The following is a 22,501-nucleotide window of genomic DNA, read 5'->3' as shown; positions in this document are numbered from 1 at the left end:
TGCCATGGACGTGTCACCGAATTTTTAGCACAATGCAGTATGATGCATTGCCATGCACTGAAGTCCAAAGTCCAATGAATGAATGGGGCAGCCGGGCCAGGGACAGTCAGGCTGGGGAAGAAAGAGCTAGATGATGCTGGATGTCCTCCAGCCAGGAAATTACTCTACCTGACTTGCTGCAGCTTCTGATGGACGTTGTGAGACGCTCACAGTGTCCAGTAAAATCTGAGAAAATCATTTATTGTGGCAAATAGTTACGTAGCCAGCCTAAGAGTCCATTCACACCATGAACCAAGGATATGAGTGTGAGCCGCTCAGGCTGTATAGGAAGTCCTGTGCCCACCGCTGTGAGTGCTGGCCGGGAAGGGAGCTCGTCTATGCTCCAGGCAAAGGTAGATAGTGACTAGGTGTCCCAAGAAGCCTGAGAAGTGTTACTGTCGCTGTATACTGTGACATGTCAGGAATTTATATATGAAGATTGCTGACAGGTCCACTTTAAGGTATTGAATTACATTTTTTGGACTCTTGGTCCACTCTTTTTGAAAAATGTTTCCTGGTATGGGCAGCCAATGGAGATCAGAGAAATAATGGCATAAGGAACCTCTTTGCTAATGTAGATCCCCCCCTTTCCGCATACACAAAATGAGCAGAATGGAAAGAGAAAAAAAAAGTAGCTGAGACTTTTCATGTGCTAATCATCAGATAAAAATTAATATTGAAGAAGTTAACAAGAAATAATCTTTATTAAGTGCATTATTAAAGTGAAATTAAAGGCTGTCTTTCATGGGGGCACCCAAACGCGCTCGCACCCGAGCCGCCCTGTCTGCTTCGATTGACACAGAGTGGGTGGCTTGGCCACGCCCCCACTCCCTCATTACAGCATTTAATTGACAGCTGCTTTCAATCTGCTAGGGAGACAGCATCGAGAGCCGCTTTAGTGCACATGGTTGGATCAGATCTGGCTTGGGTAAGAAAAATTTAGTTGTATGAGAAAGTATTCAGATTTTCTGTATTGCTTCCTTTGCGTGAAATCCCCGGTGTTCCTGTCAGTCTGCCTCTGCTTTCCTATTAAAAACTGACCCCGCTAAGCAGGGGAGCACATTGTGGTCAGTTCTCTAGCTGTGCTGGGAAATCAGTATGCTTTCCTCCAATGATCAGACTTGTCCTGACACACCCCTCCCTGTGACAGCCATTTACTGTAAAGTTCAGTGTGCTGTTGCTTCTCCTCCCCCAGCTCTTATGCAGACAACAACAGATGGAACAGAGGGAATGCGATCACTCATAACAATGGGACAAAAAGCATTTATAATTTTTTAGTTTTTTTTTCAGTATATCTAAACACAAATGTTTTGCCTTTCATTTCAATTTTAAACTGAATGAGTTGTTCTACAAGGTGATCGTTTACAATCACTTTAAGGGCCAGTTCACACCACATTTCATGTTTCTGCATCAAAACCGCATGGAAAGTCGGTTATATGGTTTTCAATGGCATCATTCACACCAGTGCTTGCAGTTCCAGAAAAAAAACATAGAACAGGTTGCATTTTTCCTGCACTGGACTGTACTGGGGCACTGTAAAATGCATCAAAAACACACTGGAACCCACCTAAACACACCAAAAATGCACTGGAACACACGTCCTTAAGAAAAAAAAAGGGGGGGAATGCCCTACACTGCATCCAAAACACATAAAAAATGCATCAAAAATGCACTGAAACGCGTCAAAAACATGAAGAAAAGCATCTGGAACGCATCCGGACTGCGTTTCTATGGTGTGAACTGGCCCTAAGGCTTTAATGCAAGGCAAAGCATGTCTCTTCTGCATTAAAATTCCTCCCTGTTTGCCCATTTTTATTTGTGGCCTAAAGTTCCACTTTAATGTACTTGCCTGTAACCGCTTCCCGACCGGCACAGGACGATGTATGTCGGCAGAATAGCACGGACAGGCAAATGGGCATACAGGTACGTCCCTTTGAATTTTCTGCCATGCCATCATGTGCGTGCCACCGATCACGGGTCCCGCAGACTCGATCGCCGCCGGGGTACCTGCGATCGACTCATGGGGACGAAGAACCGGGAGATGCCGATGTAAACAGCATCTCCCCGTTCTGCCTAGCAACAAGTGACACTGATCTATGCTCCCTGTGATTGGAGCAGAGATCAGTAAAACACAGCCACTAGGACACACTTAACCCCTACATTGCCACCACCTGGTTAACACCTTCACTGCCGCTGTCATTTACACAGTAATCGGTGCATTTGTATAGCACTGATTGCTGTATAAATGACAATGGTCCCAAAAAAGTGTCAAAAATGTCCGATGTGTCCGCCATAATGTCGCAGTCACAATAAAAATCGCTGATCGCCGCCATTACTAGTAAAAAAAAAATATTAATAAAAATGCCATAAAACTATCCCCTATTTTGTAAACGCTATAACTTTTGCACAAACCAATCAATAATCGCTTATTGTGATTTTTTTTAACCAAAAATATGTAGAAGAATACGTATCGGCCTAAACTGAGGGAAAAAAATGTTTTTTTATATATTTTTTGGAGATATTTATTATAGCAAAAAGTAAAAAATAATGTGTTTTTTTCAAAATTGTCACTCTTTTTTTGTTTATAGCACAAAAAATAAAAACCGCAGTGGTTTCAAATACCACCAAAGGAAAGCTCTATTTGTGGGGGAAAAAAGGACATCAGTTTTGTTTGGGAGCCACGTCGCACGACCGCGCAGTTGTCAATTAAACCGATGCAGTGCCGAATCGCAAAAAGTGCTCTGGTCTTAAGCCAGCAAAATGGTCCGGGGCTGAAACTGGTTAACAATACCCTTCTATTAAGCTTGCTACTAAACTGGCCCCTTTGTATAAATTAAGAATTTGTTAAAGATAAATTGTATTTATAACTACAAAGTAAACATCTAGTCAAATCCATATCTGCAGCGTCCCCGTCCTGCAGATGATAGCAAACCACGGCCGCTGGAGGTGCTCACAGGGCTGGAGATGTCCGGCGGTCCGCCCCTAAACTGACATCACTTCCACCCTAAACCCACAAGAGTCCTGCAATGTCTCCTCTGCACCTGGAAGCACCTCCAGCGGCCGTGGTTTGCTATCATCGGCGGGACGGGGACGCTGCAGATATGAATTTGACTAGATATTTACTTTGTGAGTTATAATATTTTATTAAACTGCCTATTGCTGTGCTACATGGCGCTTCGCTTTCTTTACAGGGCTCACACGGTGGGGGAATTTGCGTGCGATTCAGATAGGAATCGCACTTCATTCCTGTTCAAATCGCATGCAATTCTTTGCAGTTCACTTTACGCCAGTTCATTTTGTATGGATGCAAATCACACCACGAAGTATCGGTACTCGGTATCGGATTGATTTAAAATATCTCGTACTTGCAATACAATAAAGGAATGGTATCCGTGCGTCCCTAAATTTGGTATACAACAGAGAAAAAAAAGATACACAGTGTATGACAAGTTTAAGATACAATGGTTAGACCAGCCATTTTCAACTTTTATACCCTACAGCAATGATTCTCAACCAGGGTTCTGTAGAACCCCAGGGTTCCTCCAGAGGTTTCTAGGGGTTCCTTCAGCATTGGGCAATTTCTGCCTCTCAGATAAGTTCCCACCGACACCATTGATCTTTTTAGCTCTCTGTAAGGAGGTAATTCTTCCCAATGACCACAAGTGTAAGGACCATTCTTCCCACTGACCATCATACTAATGTATCATGAGTTGTAGATTTCTCATTTTTAGCAGGGGTTCCCCGAGACCAGAGAACTATTTCAAGGGTTCCTCTGTGTTGAAAAGGTTGAGAAAGGCTGCCCTACAGGAACCCTTAAAATAACTTTCAGGTCTCAGGGAACCCCTGCTAAACCCAATTCACCAGAGGGGAAAATGACCCTTCTAATGATGGCTAGTGAGAAGAATGGCTCCCTCATAGTGGTGGTCTGGATGCCACACATGCAAGCAGCTTAGAATATCAATAGGTTCATGCAGTTGGCTTTGCCAAGTTACATTGACCCAGGACCATATGTAGGTACCATCAGATGGAAGGTCAATCAGTCACAATCCAAAGAACACCTCACAACCTCTGCAGAAACCCTTAGGCCGCGTACACACGGGCGGACTGTCCGCCCAACTAGGTTCGTCAAACAGTTTGACAAACAGTCCGTTCAAAATTAGCATGAACGGACTTGACCACACACGACGAACGAACAGTCCGCTGAAAACTTGCGCGATGACGTGAACGGCACGTACGACGGGACGAGAAATTCGAAGTCCAATACACTGCAATGCAACCTTCGCCGTGTAAATTCTTTCTGAGCATGCGCGAGACTTAGTTTATCGAACAAGCCTACACACGAGCGGACTGTCCGCTCAAACCAAGTTTCAGCGGACAGTCTTACGGAAATTCCGAAAAACTTTGTTCGTCAGACTGTCCGTTGAAACTGTCCGCTGAAGCCCACACACGAGCGGACTGTCCGCTGAAACACTGTTCAGCGGACAAAGTTGGGCGAACAGTCCGCCCGTGTGTACGCGGCCTTAGATTCCATTAATATGGTTGGGATGGCTGAGCTACGCAAAGTAGCAGACATTTAAGCAGTAGAGGTTCTACTGTGGACTGAGAGGTCAAGGAGAGAAGCAATGAGTCGGGTTTGTTAATATACAGACCAGAGAGTAAGCATGTCAACTGAGCAACTCAGTCATCTAGTGCAATCGTGGTACATGAAGCAGTCATGTACAGGGAAGAAAATGTCCACATGAGCCACGCATCTCTGCAAACCCCAGGTAAGAAAGTGCAACAGCCTCAGCCTGGGCTCCAGCCAGGCCACACCCCCAACGTGTTTCAATCCACCCCGGAGCTTAATCATGGGGAACTAAGGCATAAATATCTGGTTCAATGGATGTAGCAATTCTCAATTAATTCTCAAGGTGCTCATCAGATATTTTGGACTGATTTTGCCATTTTTTGCTTCGTACTTGAAAAGTTCCTTACAAATATAGGTGCTGCCAAAAACTGATGGCATGAATTACGATTGTGAAGAATGGGATATTTTTCTTCGGGAAGCTAAGACTTATATGAGTCAAGTATAGAGACACTGTCATTTTTTTCTTCGGCCGCATGTTTTTACTAAGTGTAAATGTATTTTTACAAAAAAAATCATCATTTTCAAGAAATGTTATGATTTTATGTTGTGCCACATTCATAGCTGCCTGGGGCCACATGCGCCCCTGGTCTAGGTGAAAGACAACCAGAGATGATCGTATGCTACATTTTCAAAACCCTACTGTATTGATCAACAGTTGTTAATATAGCTGTAAGATACGTCATCCTTTTGACATCTCTGATCCTGGCGTGGAGCTCCGTCAGAGAGGGAGGTTGACGTAATTTCCAATAAAGGACAACTAAGCATTGTGCTGCCATGAGGACATGCACCAGCAGTTGTTTAGAGGATTTAGAGAAAGCCGGAGGAGATAAATCTAAGAGCAACAAATGTAAAAGGGATCCAAGCATCAAAAAGGTGGTAGATTTGAGTGTCAACAGCTTATCAAAAAGGTTTCATAAGAAGGCAAAGCAAGTATATATAATGAATCGTACCAGGAGCTTTCTTGCATCTCCAGCATCTATCGTCAGTTGAAGGGTATAGAGCAGGGGTGTCCAAACTTTTTTCAAAGAGGGCAAGATTCGATGAAGTGAACATGCGTGAGGGCTGACCATTTTGCCTGACATTCTGTGAACCATTAAAATTTGGTCTAAGTGTGTTAGTCCAAGCACTACTACACTACCCATCAAGAATTATCTTGCCTTTGTAGCTGTGTGTGGTGACGAAATTAGCTTGGGCCTGTTATTTGGAGATATATATATATATATATATCTTTTGTGGCCCCCCAAGAAATCCCTGAGCGCCGCTCAGGACTAAAGATAATTGGGTGTGTTATTTGGATATACCGTATGTAAGTTTCAGGAAAAAACTACATTTAAACAAAGAACTGTATAGCAAAATAAGGGCCAGTGCCCATCTACAGCCTCACCATTGCCATGAATGCAGCCTCACAAGTTCCATGAATGCAGCCTCACAAGTGCCATGAATGCAGCCTCACAAGTGCCATAAATGCAGCCTTACCATTGCCATCAGTGCAGCCTTATTCATGCCCATCTGCAGCCTCGGAGGGGACAGGACGATTGCAGACAGATTACATACAGGAGAATCTCCTGTTTACTCGCGGCCTCTTTAATACAAAGTCCCTCCTCCTATGATGGACAGAACAGCCGTCCAATGCCAGCTCAGGAGATGGAACTTCCTATTACAGATGCTCACCGAGTAAACAGGAGATTCTCCTGTATGTAATCTGACGGCATTCGTTCCGCCCCCCTCCATGTCCCCTCCGAGACATCGCCGATAAATACGGTATATATCTTTTGTGGCCATGGGAGCCACAAAAGATATCTATATCCAAATTACCAGGGGGGAGCGTATTAAACTGGAACGCAGGCTGGACTTTGAAGATGCCTGGTATAGAGCATGTAACCTGTCGGAGTGTAGTACCAATGAATGAGTATTTTAAAGTGGTGCACCGAAATAAAAATTTTGGTGCCAAAACCAAAAATTCAGGATGCATTTGGCCAAAACCGAAATTTACCTTTTTTTAAATATATATATATATATTTATAACTAATTACATTATATTCAACTTTTTAATATCATGAATTTACTTTAAATACATTTATTTTCAGCCATTTGAAGTGGTGTTAAAAATCCTGCTTGCTGTATTTTTGGTGCATATTTGGCAAATCGCACCAAAAACGCACTTCCTCATTGAAATGCTTTGAAAATGCAACAAGAACATATCAAAAATGTATCCATGTTGCATTTTTGATGCATTTTTTGATTCAGGTGACCATGAAAATAACACCATAAGCAAGGTAAAATCGTGGCAAAATCTTGGCAAAATTTGGGCACAAGGCTGAAAACCCTATTTTCAGCTGATAATTTTCAGCGGCCGAAATTTCAGTGCATTACTAGTATTTTGTATTGGCTCTCTTTATATTTAAATGAACATACTGAGTTCATGGCAGACTAAGACCATAGTCCCCTGTCAGGGTTTTTTTTTTGTTTCAAACATGTTTTATTGAAGATGTACAGTATATCATATACCAGGGGTAGGCAACCCCCGACACAGGTGCTGCAAGCAGCACGTGAAGCCTCTTTTTCTGGCACCCGACTCCCTCCCCATCAGCAGAGCAATGCAGGGAAGTGTCAGTGAGACACTAATACATTCCAATTTCAGAATTCCCCACACCACACCTGTACTGAGGGGGAGGCACTGTGCCCCCACACATTGTAAAAGATGGCAAACAACGTTTGGTTCTCTTTCTGTAGCTGCGATCGTCAGCTTTTGTGAAGGGGAAGAGATTGGGTGCAGTTCTGCTAGGGTGGTGGTCCCTTTTTCCAGGAGGAGGAGGACTGTCTTGGCCACTGTTAAAGCCAACCGCAGACCTGCTAGCCCCGCCTGCCATCTGGAGGAAGATGACTTGGTTGGTTGCCACTTCCAATCTCAGAAAGAAGGGAATTCACTGTTATTGAGAAAACCAATCAAGTGACAGTTTGTAGAATTACTGTTGAGCTTCTGGGAATTTTGTTGAAATTATTCCTGAACCTTTGTGTCACTTACTACTCAACCCCGGCACTCTGTGTCCCTTTAAGCCACAGCCAGTATTCAGTGCATTATGCCCATGGGATGGATGCACAATGAGCTCAGGTCAGAGGCATTTTCTGAAAGCTGTGGGCCCAACTTATGATCCTGCACACAGGCCCACTGCTTTCAGAAAATGCCCCTGACCTGAGCTCATTGTGCATCCATTTCATATGCTTGTATATGACATCCCATACATCACATATATCCCATACATCCCGTACATCACAAACATCCCATACATCACAAACATCCCACACATCACAAACATCACATGCATCACATACATCCCATATATCACATACATCCCGTACATCACATACATCCCATACATCCTGTACATCAGATACATCCTGTACATCACATACATTACGTACATCCCATACATCGCATACATCCCATATATCACATACATCACATACATCTCATATATCCCGTACATCACGTACATCCCATACATCATATACATCCCGCACATCACATACATCATGTACATTTCATACATCACATAGGTCATGTACTTTACGTATATCACATACATCACGTACATCCCATACATCGCATACATCCCATAAATCCCGTACATCACATACATCCCATATATGCCGTACATCACGTAAATCCCTTACATTATATACATCCTGTACATCACATACATCCCGTACATCATGTATATCACGTATATCCCATACATCATGTACATCACATACTTTACATATATATCATACACCCTGTACATCACGTACATGCCATACATCCCATACATCTTATACATCCCACACATCACATACATCCCGTACATCATGTACATCCCGTACAGCCCATACATCACGTACATCCCATACAACATGTACATCCTGTACATCACATACATCCCATACACCACAGACATCCCTACAACGCGTACATCATGTACATCACATACATCTCGGACATCATGTACATCCCATACATCACAGACATCCCGTACATCACATACATCCCATATATCACATACATCACGTACATCCCATATATCACATACATCCTGTACATCACATACATCCCATACATAATGTACATCACTTACATCACGTACATCCCATACATCACATACATCTAGTACATCACATACATCACATACAAGCATGTGGGCTGGATGTGAGAGGTAGATCAGGATGAGTGTGCCAGGACAGGTAGATGTGTCTCATCAATGCTTCCTTTCACCACTCTGCATATCACACATATAGATGAGAAGAGGGTACAGCGGTGGGGCAGATGTTCAGGGAGGTACAGTGGTGGAAGAGATGAGAAGAGGGTTCAGCAGTGGGACAGAAGAGCAGGGGGTTACAGTGATGGGGCAGATGAGAAAGGGGGAACAGTGGTGGGGCAGATGAGCAGAGTGATACAGCGGTGGGGCATATGTGCAGAGGGTTACAGTGGTGAAACAAATTTTCAGGGAGGACAGTGATCTGTGGTGTGGAGTTGCAGGAATTGGGGCTGATCTGAGGCGTTCATTTCTCATTACTAAAGTCGTTTACAGCATTTACTTTATAAAAATACCTTTTCATGATTGAAAGTGTGAAGTTTGATTTATTTTGTTATAAAATCGCCATGCTCAATTACTTTGAAAACATTTTTTGGCATGCTGTGTTTAAAAGGTTGCCTAACCCTGTCATGGGGAAGAGCAGGTAATACACAATGCATACCGGATAGGAGAGGGGATACGGAGACCAGAAAAAAGGGGAAAGAACTCTCATTATATGTCTACGTATGTCAACGGTTGTAGGCCCTGTCGGGTTTTTATTATTGCATTCCCAGGACTGAGAGTGATGACAATTTTTTTTACATTTCTGTTGTCACCAGAACAGTAAAAGAAGAAATGTTTCCAACAGGGACATTGGTTCCGAGGACAACTGTCTATGAAGATATTGAGATATTTGCTCTCCCTTCCTGTTGTGTCTCTGGGACAGAAAGTGAAAGAAAATCTCTAAGGCTGGGTTCACACCATTGCCGCATGTGGCTCCCAGCAGGGTTCCGGTGCGTCCTGGTTCACTGTTTCAGGTCCAATTTCAGCCCGAAATTTGGGCTGAATTCAGACCTGAAACAGACCAAAAGACGCACAGGGCTCATGTGCAAATTCGCACCAGAGCAGCAGCGGAGATATGTGAAATGGCTCCATAGAGAGATGGTCAAAATCTTCTGATATTGCAAATTGGATGTGGGGAATCCTCATCCAATTTGCAATGGTGTGAACCCAGCATTAAAGTATTACTAAACCCACAACAGTAAAATCTGTTTGTATATGCAGTAAAGCATGCTTGTTATAATCACTGTGGAACCTAAGGGGCTAATCCTCCGCATTGTGTAAAAGGGCAGTTTGATCCTGTCTTCTCTGATCCTCCCCTTCTTTTACTATCCCCAATCCATCTGCTGATAGCACAGAGCCCTAAGAGTCACTCTGCACATCCTCGGTTTGGTGTGTATTGTTATTGAGTTTTTCTGTTTTTTTTGGGGAGAGTGCATGTGATCAGCACAGGGCCAATCAGCACTGTCCAGACAGTCAGAGGAGAATGAAAACTCCTCCTACAAGCTTTAACCAGTGCTCGGCCGGACAGTGATAGAAGTCACAAGACTGTTCTAACTGCTGATGAGAAAATGTATTTAGCTGTTTATATTTACTCAAATAATTGCATTTCCATGTTCTGTGTACTGTGAGAGACCAGACATAGGGAATGCAGGGTCCTGGGTTTGGTAACACTTTAAAACTGGAGTTTAATCTGCTTAAATTACCTCCCCCCCTCCCTCCCCTCCAAGCCACACCATAATAACATTTTTATATAAATTATTTCCATTTTCATCGCACACCTCATTTTAGACTCAGTGATGTCATCATTGAGTCTCTATGCCACACAGGTGGATTAAGGCTGGCGGGAGGGGCAAGAGCCCTCAGATCTGATGCAAGCAGTAGGCTGGCTCTAGGGAGGAGTTATGCAAATATAAAAAAATACCTTGATGGGTGAGTGTCCATCTGGAGAAGTGGGCGTTTCTAGCCAGGCTGTATGTGCATGCAAACCGCCTACATATGCTGCTGAACCTCCATGAATGAAAGAACTGAAATCCAATGAATGAAATGGGCGGGCCAAGGACAGGGACAGGCTGGCGAGGAAAGGCCTAGATCAGTGATGGCGAACCTTGGCACCCCAGATGTTTTGGAACTACATTTTCCATGATGCTCAACTACACTTCAGAGTGCACGAGCATCATGGGAAGTGTAGTTCCAAAACTGGGGTGCCAAGGTTGGCCATCGCTGGTCTAGATCATGTGTGCTCAACCTGTGGCCCTCCAGCTGCTGTAGGACTGCAAGTCCCATCATGCCTCTGCCTTTGGGAGTCATATTTGTAATTGTCAGCCTTGCAATGCCTCATGGGACTTGTAGTTTCACAACAGCTGGGGGCCACATGTTGATCACCCATGGCCTAGATGATGCTGGATGTCCTCCAGGCAGGAAACGAGGCAGGGCTCTTTCTGACTTGCCGTAGCTTCTATTGGACATTGTGAGAAGCTCACAGTGTGCAGTGAAATCAGACTAAGCCATTTCAGCACAGAAGAGGAGCCGGTACAAATGTGCAAGACTGAAGGGAAGACAGAAGAGTACTGCTTAACCACTTCCCGACCAGCGCACGATGATGTACGTCGACAGAATGGCACTGGCAGGCATATTGGTGTACAGGTACGTCCAATATTCAATGCCGCCCTGCCATCGGGAGCGCGCCGCCGGCGGCGCGCTCCCGCGCTGGTCGGGACCCCCGTGAGTCCGGTCGCGGGACCCGCGGACTCGATCGCCGCGGGCATCCCCGCGATCGTCTCACGGAGCGGCCGAATGGAGGAAATGCTGTGTAAACAGCATTTTTCCATTCTGCCTAGCAACTAGTGACGCTGATCTCTGCTCCATGTGATTGGAGCAGAGATCAGTGTTCACTAAATGAAAGCCCAACCCCCCCACAGTTAGTAACACACCCCTAGGAACACTTAACCCCTACACTGCCACTCACTGGTTAACCCCTTCACTGCCAGTGTCATTTACACAGGAATCACTGCATTTATATAGCAGTGATTACAGTATAAATGACAATGGTCCCAAAAATGTGTCAAAAATGTCCGATGGGTCCCCCACAATGTCGCAGTCACAATAAAAATCGCTGATCGCCGCCATTACTAGTAAAAAAAAAAAAAAAAAATTATTAATAAAAATGCTATAAAACTATCCCTATTTTGTAAACGCTATAACTTTTGCGCAAACCAATCAATAATCGCTTATTGCGATTTTTTTTACCAAAAATATGTAGAAGAATACGTATCGGCCTAAACTGAGGGAAAAAAATTTTTTTTTATATATTTTTGGGGGATATTTATTATAACAAAAAGTAAAAAATAATGCGTTTTTTTCAAAATTGTCGCTCTATTTTTGTTTATAGCGCAAAAAATAAAAACCGCAGAGGTGATCAAATACCACCAAAAGAAAGCTCTATTTGTGGGAAAAAAAGGACGTCAATTTTGTTTGGGAGCCACGTCGCACGACCGCGCAATTGTCAGTTAAAGCGATGCAGTGCCGAATCGCAAAAAGTGGTCTGGTCTTTGACCAGCAAAATGGTCCGGTCTGCAAGTGGTTAAGGCTGGGTACACACTGCTGCGGTGTACGAGATCGGATGTGATTCGCACCGCACTGCAGTGCAAATCACATGCGATCTCTGTGCGATGCAAGTTCAGCCATACAGATAGTATGGCTGAATTCGCATCGCATCCGGCCCAAACTTGCACAGGACCCTTTTTTTGGTCCGCAGCAGAATTGGATCGCATGGGTGTTCACACCATGCGATCCGATTCCTGTCCGAGTTTGCAGATCGCACTGCGATATGCGAACTGATCTGGGGGTGTCATTAACTTTTCACTGACACTCCCAGCAGTTTGCATAGGGCAGTGTGAACTGCCACCTGGAGGCATGCGATGCGGGAACCCGCAGTAGATTTGCAGCGTTCCCGCATCGCAGCAGTGTGAACCGAGCCTTAAGGGCACATTCTGTGTTTGTGGCCGACAGCGAGCAGATTCGAGAAAATCAGCAGGGGCCCCCGGAGATTAGTTGCAGGAGGTAGCCTCATTGAAAACAATGGGAGAATACGGACACCTGTAGAGTAATTGAAGCCGTTTGCAGGTAATCGCTAAGCGGTGATTACCTGTGAGTGGTTGGCTCTGGACGCAGCCAGTACTTCCCTGTACTGCTAATGAAGCACTGAAAACAAACTCACCAGGTTTTTAACTACTTTCTACTCTATCCCCTCCCCCCCCCCCCCCCCCCCAAATAAGAGTTTCATTGTAGATGTACTGTAATTGTCTTCTGACCAGCGATGAACTGATGTCGGGAATATGTGGTAGAACATATATTTAAATGATGTCGCAATTATAAAATAAGTCATCAGAATTTGGTTCTTACAGTTCTCTTGCACCAGGATCAGCATGTTCTCTGTCCTAATGAATGGGAATAGGACATCGCATAAGGTGTCCTAGGACTGAACCATCCCTTGTGGGACCTAATTTGGAAGATCTCCCAGGTATTACACATGAAATATTAGTTTGCTCTGTTCACTACATTTCATAAACCATGGCCATTTATATTTTTCTTTATAAAATACCATTTACACCTTTTTTCATTTTCCCAACCCTAATACTGCTGATCTCCAGCAGCCTCTTTCCACCACTTCCTGTCTATATGCAATCCAGCGTCGCTACACAATACAGCTCTGGACCAGCTCACTTGCTAATGATGATAATAGTGAACCATGCCTGTGCAATGTGTGTCTGTCCAGCCAACAGGGAGTGCTTGTGACAGGGGGACAATGCAGGAGCACATTTGGGGGACAGGGACTGGGCGTTGTCACCCTATAATAGGAAGTTTCCAAACAAAGACCTTTAATTAAAAGAGATGTACGTTTTTTTTTTTTTTTTTATTCTCATACTTACCCAGATAGTGCATCTGTTCCCTGGCACCTCCAACACTGAGAACCGAGCGATCGAACACCACTGATCGCTCGGCTCTCACAGCTCCATAAGCAGAGAGCTGCTGCAGTAAGCAGCTCTTAGCTCTGTCGCCCCCCCCATGCTCACTGGGCTATGGAGGAGTTGGAAGCAGCCAAATCAGGCTCTTAATGGTTTGCTGGGAGGCTGAGCCGGGTGCTGGTCCAGTCATGTGGGCGGATCCCAAATCCACTGTCATGATCTTGCCCGAGCCTGGACTGACTTTGTGATGTCAGCCCGCTGTCTGCTGAAAAAAAGGTCACAGGAGTGCAGAACGAACTGCACTCCTGTAATCCACAGGAGGAGCACAGCCAAGCAAGTTTTGGCTGTACTTCTCCTTTAAAGATGTGTGTGGCTATAGATGCACATAGCCTGGCTCAGAAATAAGCATGTATGTCTGCCCTCCTAGCAAGCAGCTTGCTAGGGGGGGTTAGACACAGAAGAGGAGGAGTAGACAGCGCCAGCAGGGGACCCCAGAAAAGGAAGTTTGGGGCCTCTCTGTGCTTAAAAAAAATACACAGAGCAGGTAAGTATAACATTTTTGGTATTTTAATAAAATAAAAATTAAAAACCTTTGCATCTGCTTTGGAAACACATTAGATGCTACTTCAGGTACGATTTGTAAATCGCATGTCGTACCTGAAGTCATACTGGTGTGACCGGGTGGCTTAAAGCTGCAGATTTTAAACGATTTAAAACATACAGAATTATATGATCTCGATCAGGGTAGTGTTATGAATTATATCCACTCTAAGACCCCTTTCACACTGGGGCGGTGCGGGTGTCGGCGGTTATATTTTTAGTGGCGCTTTACCGTAATTTTAGCGGCGGTCTGTGGCTGCTAGCGGGTGGTTTTAACCCCCGCTAGCGGCCGGAAAAGGGTTAAATCTGCCTGCAAAGCGCCGCCGGTGGCTCCAAAGATGCGGCTAGCAGGACTTTTTTCACCTTCCTGCTAGCGCACCGCTCCAGTGTGAAAGCCCTCCGGAATGAAAGGGGCCATTTTTTTCAGATGCTACACAGGCGCTATTTCTAGCGCTGTAGCGCCTGAAAACGACCCCAGTGTGAAAGGGGCCTAAGCCTGGATGCACACTTATGCGGTATGAATGGGTGCGATTCTCATGAGCATTTTTGCTGGAGTTCGTGCAATTTTGCGTTGTGATTTGTGCTAAAGACATTGCAAATGTAATAAAAAATGTAATGCGTTTTCGGATGGGATTGACAAACAAAGACTTGGGGGGCACACCCTAACAATGCATTACATTAAAGATGGTGCTAATATAAGACCATACAAACAGAGCAATGTGTGTATGTGTGCGCTGTAATCTCTTGTTCTGTTCTTTCGGATGGGATTGGGCGCAGCTGCAATTTCTGCGAGGAGGGAAGTATGTAAAGATCTACACAGAAAAAGCAGCATTTGCACACACCTGAACACAAGATGCGATTTCATGTTGGTTTCTATTGATCTCTATGGTGAGGAAAATAGCAGTAAACTCACACAGGACCCTTTTCGTTATGCCTCGCATTCGCATAGCAATCGCTACACATAGATGTGAACGACCATCATTGAACACGATGTGTTTTTGGATGATATGCGAATAAGAGTTTTTGATGGGGCTGGAGGTATAAAATAAGAGCATTAGAGGGTCTGGAGGTAGAAAATAGGAGCATTAGAGGATCTGGAGGTATAAAATAGGAGCATTAGAGGGTCTGGAGGTATAAAATATGAGCTTTAGAGGGGCTGGAGGTATAAAATAAGAGCTTTTGAGGGTCTGGAGGTATAAAATAAGAGCTTTTGAGGGGCTGGAGGTATAAAATAAGAGCATTAGAGGGACTGGAGGTATACAATAGGAGCATTAGAGGGGCTGGAGGTATAAAATAGGAGTATTAGAGGGGCTGGAGGTATAGAATAAGAGAATTAGAGGGGCTGGAGGTATAAAATAAGAGCTTTTGGGGGGCTGGAGGTATAAAATAAGAACTTTTGAGGGGCTAGAGGTATAAAATAAGAGCTTTTGAGGGGCTGGAGGTATAAAAATAAGAGCATTAGAGGGTCTGGAGGTAGAAAATAGGAGCATTAGAGGGGCTGGAGGTATAAAAAAGGAGCATTAGAGGGGCTGGAGGTATAAAATATGAGCTTTAAAGGGGCTGGAGGTATAAAATAAGAGCATTAGATGGGCTGGGGGTATAAAATAGTAGCACTGGAGGGGCTGGAGGTATAAATAGGAGCTTTAAAGACGCTGGAGGTATAAAATAAGAGCGTTTGATTGGCTGGAGGCATAAAATAAGAGCTTTTGAGGGGCTGGAGGTATAAAATAAGAGCATTAGAGGGTCTGAAGGTATAAAATAAGAGCATTAGAGGGTCTGGAGGTATAAAATAAGAGCATTAGAGGGTCTGGAGGTATAAAATATGAGCATTAGTAGGGCTGGAGGTAAAAAAAAATATGAGCATTAGAGGGGCTGGAGGTAAAAAAAAAATATGAGCATTAGAGGCTGGAAGTTAGAGCTGCACAATTTATTGTCAAGAATCGTTACAATGATCTTGACTAAAGTGTGTCACAATTCTTTCTATGCAAAGCATTCTCTCTGCTCTTCTGAAGCCCCAGCCCTCAAAAGAAAGAAAGAGAAAAAATGGGCAGTCTACCAAGAATCAAAACATTCTTTATCAGTTGAACTTAAAATGGAAGTAAACCCTTCCAAACAACTTTGACCTACAGGTAAGCCTAGATTAAGGCTTACCTGTAGGTCCAAGTAATATCTCCTAAACCTATATGGTTTAGGAGATATTTGCCCGAAAATGGGCACCGCTGTCTACGGCGCATGCGCCGTAGACAGCGGCGCGCAGGCGCACTAAATGCGGCAAGTCCAAGAATGGATTTGCCAAATTTGTCTACTCCCGTGCGCATGCGCGGGAGTGACGTCATCGCGGCTCCGGCGAATGGCAGCGTCGGAGCTCCGAGACGCGACTCCCGTGCGCATGCGCGGGAGTGACGTCATCGCGGCTTCTCCGCTGTCATTCGTCGGAGCTGCGAGAGACGCCACAACCAAGATGGATGCGGCGGACTACAGGTGACAGCGGCGACTTCGCTGGCTCCTGTGTCAGGTAAGTGACACATAATGAGCTACTATGCGATGCATAGTAGTCCATTATGCTTTACCTTTGCAGGGAAAAAAAGAGGAAGTAAACCCATCAGGGTTTACTTCCTCTTTAAGTATAAACATTGTAACAATTTGTCAATTGAATAGTCTTTGTGTGTAAGTGAAAAAAGTTTAACCACTTAAACAATAAACCTTTTTCTGACTTTTGTTGGTTTCAAGTTAAAATCTTTTTTTTTGGCTAGAAAATTCCTTAGAACCCCCAAACATTATATATATATATATATATATATATATATATAAATTATTTATTTTTTTTTTTCTTTTTTTTTTTTTTAGTAGACACCTTAGAGAATAAAGTGGTGGTTGTAGCAATATTTTATGATTTTATGTCCCACTTTATTTGCGCAGCCGTCTTTCAAAGGCAATTTTTTTTAATTGCTTTAATTTAAAAAAAAAAAAAAAATGAAAAAAACTAACCAGTTAGCCAATTTTTTTTTTTTTTTTTTTTGTATAATGGGAAAGATTTTACGTTTTGAGAATCATGATCTTTTTATTCTAAGCAAAAAAATCATGATTCTCATTTTGGCCAGAATCATGCAGCTCTACTGGAGGTATAAAATAGGGGCATTAGAGTGGATGGAGGTAACAAATAGGAGCATTACAGGGGCTTGAAGTATAAAAATGGGCATTAGAGGGGTTGTAGGTATAAAATAGGAGCATTAGAGGCTGGAGGTATAATATTGGAGGATTACAGGGGCTGGGGGTATAAAACAGGAGCATTAGAGGGGCTGGAGGTATAAAATGGGCGCATTAAACGGGCTGGAGGTATATAATAGGAGCATTAGCAGGGCTGGAGACATAAAGTAGGAGCAATAGAGTCTGGAGGTAAAAAAAATAGGCACATTAGAGAGGCTGAAGGTATAAAATAGGAGCATTACAGGAGCTGGAGGTATAAAATAAGACCATTACGGGGCTGCAGGTAAAAAATAGGCACATTAGGGAGGCCAGAGGTATAAAATAGGGGTGATAAAAGAGGCTGAAGGTGTAAAACAGGAGTATTAGAAGGGCTGGATTTATAAAATAGGAGCATTAGGGAGGCTGTTAATCTGGAAGAGGAAGCAAGGATGGAGGCTGCTCTGTCACAATTGAAGTCTCCAGAGAAAATCGCTTATTGCAGCCTCACATGCAAGGCCCATATTAACTCTTGGATTATGCCGCTGGTACCTGTAGGTCTCTGGCTGATAGGGAACTATAAATGCTAGTATGTTCTTCAATGCAGGGACTTCCAGAGCAGCTAGGGACTGACCAGCTACTTATCTCTACTATAGATTAACACACGGCTTCAATATTAAAGAAACATCCAATTCATGCTGCTACCAGATTACAACACCCAGCTTTGATCCCTACATGACCTGATCACCGCCACTTTCCTCGAAAAATCTCTACAAAGCCTTTCACAAAGTCCCAGAATACTGAACCGCTCACTTTGAGAGATATATCATGGCAGCCACCTGCTTTCTTAAAGTTGCAGTTGTAAAAACTGGAGGCGATTTGTTACATTTGCCACAGTCTTTTGAATCTTCGTTTAAAAGTGCCATTTAAAGCGATCCAAATAAATGGGCAAAGTGCAGTGATTGGGTTCAAAGTGTAGTAATCCAGCAACCAATCACATTTCCATTTACTGCAGTCACATGGGAAAAAGGAAGAAATCCTACTGGCTGCAATGGTTAGTGCAATGTGCTCATAGGAGCTGCACACTGAGGGAATAAAAATGGGACTTTTTTTTTAAAAGGGTTTTTATTTATTTGTACTTGTCCCCCCTCATCAAATGACCCCCAGTGTGCCAAATTCCCCTTGCACACATCAAGTTTACAATGTACTATTATACCATTCCAATGCAATATCTGCATCTCTCTTACAATATTCAGCATCAGCAACATTTGGAGAATAAGCCTCCCTTATGTCAGGCAGCTTAAACTGTGCCAGTCTGTGCCACCACAGCTCTGCCATTTACCCCACAGATGGCAGCAAGAACAGCAACTTCTGAGACAAGAACCAGCACAGGTGCTCATCAATTTTTTGCCAACGATAGGAAAAAAATGTATTTGATGGCAGAATTTTTTAGTGACGGCTACCCCATGTGCCTCTGGATCGTGCAGAATCAGGAGTCCTTGTGCAAACATAGGCCCAACCAGCAATCCTCCATCTGTTCCCTGCCAAGCAGGGCTGGTATTACTGCCACCCCCCAATAGATCACCCAAAATCCTGAGATTTCCTCAGATTCAGCTTATGTCTGGTTATCCTTCTATGTTGCCCATCATCCTGCTGTACTCTTACATGCCCCAACACATTGCCATCCACCCCTGGACTCAGCACCCCCTGCCATCCTGCCCCATCCATCTGCCATTCTCCCCATGCCCGGTCACTGCTGTCTTCCCCATTTCCCAGGGCATCCTCCCCAAGCACCTTGTCATCTATCTCAAGCCTCAGAGCCCTGCCATCCTCTCCCATGCCCCACCACCGTGACACTCTCCAATCTTGCCCAATGTCACAACACTCTACCACCCTTCTCCATACCAGCTTGCCACCCTATCCATACCCCTACTTTCCCCCCTATACCCCTGCTATCCTCCATACCCCTATCAACCTACCCCATACCCCTTCCTATCATCCACCCTATATCCCTGTCATCCCCTGCAATCCCCCATATCCCCTCCACCACCTGTGCCTGTGATCCTCCATACCCTGTCACCCCCACCCCTTGTGATCCTCAATAATTCAAAGTCTATGCCACCCCCCACACTCCTGTGATTCCATATACCACTGCCACCCCCTATACTCCTGTGATCCCCCTCTTCACTAGTCTTCTCCCATACTCCTGTGATTCCCCATATGCGTGCCATCCCCCTATGACCCGTAATCCCGCATACCCCATCACCCCCCCCACACCCTTTGTGATTCTTTTGATCCTCCAAAGCCTACGCCACCCCCCATACTCCTGTGATTCCATATACCCCTGTGATCCCCCAATATCCTAGTCTTCTCCCATACTTCTGTGATTACCCATACCCCTGATCTCCCCTGTGCCCCGTGATCCCCCATTCCCATCACCCCCCACCCCTTGTAATCCTCCAAAGCCTATAAAATCCCCCATAGTTCTGTGATTTCATATAACCCTGCCACCTCCTGTACCCCGTGATCCCCCGTTCCCTAGTCTTCTCCCATACTCCTGTGATTCCCCATATGTCTGTGGTCCCCCTATGCCCCCTTGATCCCCCATATCAATCACCCCCCACCCCTTGTGATCCTCCATACCTATGCCATCCCCCATACTCCTGTGATTTCATATACAACTGCCACCCCCTATACCCCTGTGACCCCCCCCCCCCCATTCCCTAGTCTTCCCCCATACTCCTGTTATTCTCCATACCCCTGCTATCCCCTTATGTCACAGTGATTCCCAATACCCATCACCCTTCACCCCCTGTAATCCTCCAAAAGCCTATGCCATCCCCCATACTCTTGTGATTCCATATACCCCTCCCACCCCCTATACCCCTGTGATTCCCCATACAGCTGTGATCCTCATATCCCTGCTATCCCCCATGATTCCCCCATTCCTGTGATACCTCCATACCTCTGCTATCCTCAATGATAACCTCATAGCCCTATGATCACCCCATATCCCTAAGTATGTTATCCCCAATATTCCTGCGACCCACATACCAGTTTGATCCTCCATACCCTTGTGCCCCCAACTCTATACCCCTGGGCCCTTTCCTTATACCCCTGCACCCCCCTATCCACCTGTGTCCCCCCCACAGCCCAGCTATCCCACATAATCTTCACATCCCGTGTGCCCCTTACCCTCCTGTGTGAGCCCCTTTATTTTGGTGACCCCCTGTAGCTCTGTGACACCCCGTTATACTGTGTCTCCCACACACCCCAATCCTGTAGTCAGTAGGTGTGGGTCGGGGGACCCCTCTGTGCCCCCGGTCCCCGCAGTCAGTAGGTGTCGGTTGGGGGACCCCTCTCTGCCCCTTGTACCCCCCGGTCCCCTCAGTCAGTAGGTGTCGGTCTGGGGACCCCTCTCACCTCCATCGGAGTAGGTCTCGGTGCCGTAGCCATCCTGCAGCCCGTTGGTCCAGGTGCCCTCGTACTTGGCCCCGGTGCCGATACACTCCCGTACCCCGTAGCGCCCCTTGAAGCCGTTGGTCCACTCTCCCCGGTACAGCCACTTGCCCTTGCTCTCCAGGCCGATACCGTGCCGCTTGCCCTGCGCCCAGGTGCCCCGGTAGGTGTTCCCGCTGGGCCAGGTGTAGACCCCGAGCACCTCGAAGCCGTGTGACCAGGAGCCGCTGTACTCGCCCTGCCCCTTGGGACCCGTACAGATGCCGTGCCCGTGAGCCTTGCCATCCTGCCAGCCTCCGCAGTACGACCCCCCGTCATCGAAATTAAATCTGCCCCCACTGGACATGCATGTAACTGGCCGGGGCCACTGCACCGAGATCAGGGGCCCCTCCGATGCTGCATGCTCAGATCCCCGGCGGGCGCCCCAGCAGACCGGGGAGGGGGGGAGGAGGGGGGGAGAAGAGCGGAGGAGGAGCGGGAGGAGCAATGCAGCTACCCGTCCGGGAGAAACCGCCCCCTCCGCCACAGCCAATGGGAGAGACGAGGGACACACCGGACCCGAGATGCCCCAATCCTATAGCTGATACCCCCCGGTATAGAGGATACCCCTCACGTATAGAGGATACCCCTCTGCTATGGATGATGCCCCTCCGGTATAGAGGATACCCCTCCGGTATAGAAAGATGCCCTATTCTTTGAAAGATTTACCCATCTATATAGATGATACCCCTCCGGTATGGAAGATGCCCTCTGCTATAGATGGTACTCATATCCTATGGATGATACCCCTCTTCTATGGAAGGTACCTCTCTACTATAGATGATACCCATCCAGTATAGAAGATGCCCCTTTCCTATGGAAGATGCCCCCTGCTATGGAAGGTACCTCTCTACTATAGATGATACCCCTCTGGTATGGAAGATGCCCTCTGCTATAGAAGACACCCCTTTACTATAAATGATACTCATTTCCTATGGATGATACCCCTCTTCTATGGAAGGTACCTTTCTACTATAGATGATACCCCTCCAGTATGGAAGATGCCCCCTGCTATGAAAGGTACCTCTCTACTATAGATGATACCCCTCTGGTATGGAAGATGCCCTCTGCTATAGAAGACACCCCTTTACTATAGATGATACTCATTTCCTATGGATGATACCCCTCTTCTATGGAAGGTACCTCTCTACTATAGATGATACCTCTCCAGTATGGAAGATGACCCTTTCCTATGGAAGATGTCCCCTGCTATGGAAGATAGTCCTCTACTATAGAAAATACCCCTTCTATATGGAAGATGCTTCTTTCCTATGGAAGATGTCCTCTTCTATGGAAGGTACCTCTCTATTATAGACGATACCTCTAATGCCCCTTTCCTATGGAAGATGCCCCCTGCTATGGACACACCTCTCTACTATACCCCTTGCCCTATTGATAAACCACCTCTCCTATGAAAAATAGCCCTCAATAATGGGAGATACCCATTTCCTATGTATGATACCCCTCTCCTATGG

At 45.4% G+C, this 22,501-nt stretch overlaps 1 protein-coding gene across 1 annotated transcript in view; it reads right to left on the bottom strand.

The window, feature by feature from the left end:
- Positions 1–21,453, bottom strand: part of JPH3 (junctophilin 3) — a 162,359-nt gene extending 140,906 nt beyond the window's left edge. Inside the window, exon 1 of the mRNA XM_077453355.1 lies at positions 20,952–21,453. Within this exon, the coding sequence (XP_077309481.1) occupies positions 20,952–21,333 (382 nt within the window). The 5' untranslated portion in view covers positions 21,334–21,453. The remainder of the gene's footprint in view (positions 1–20,951) is intronic.
- Positions 21,454–22,501: the final 1,048 nt, after the last annotated feature.

This window comes from Lithobates pipiens, unplaced genomic scaffold (assembly GCF_037356315.1).
Source record: "Lithobates pipiens isolate NorthernLeopardFrog02 unplaced genomic scaffold, aLitPip1_a1.2 Scaffold_10, whole genome shotgun sequence".
Classification (NCBI taxonomy): domain Eukaryota; kingdom Metazoa; phylum Chordata; class Amphibia; order Anura; family Ranidae; genus Lithobates; species Lithobates pipiens.
This window is presented reverse-complemented; position numbering and strand designations above follow the sequence as displayed.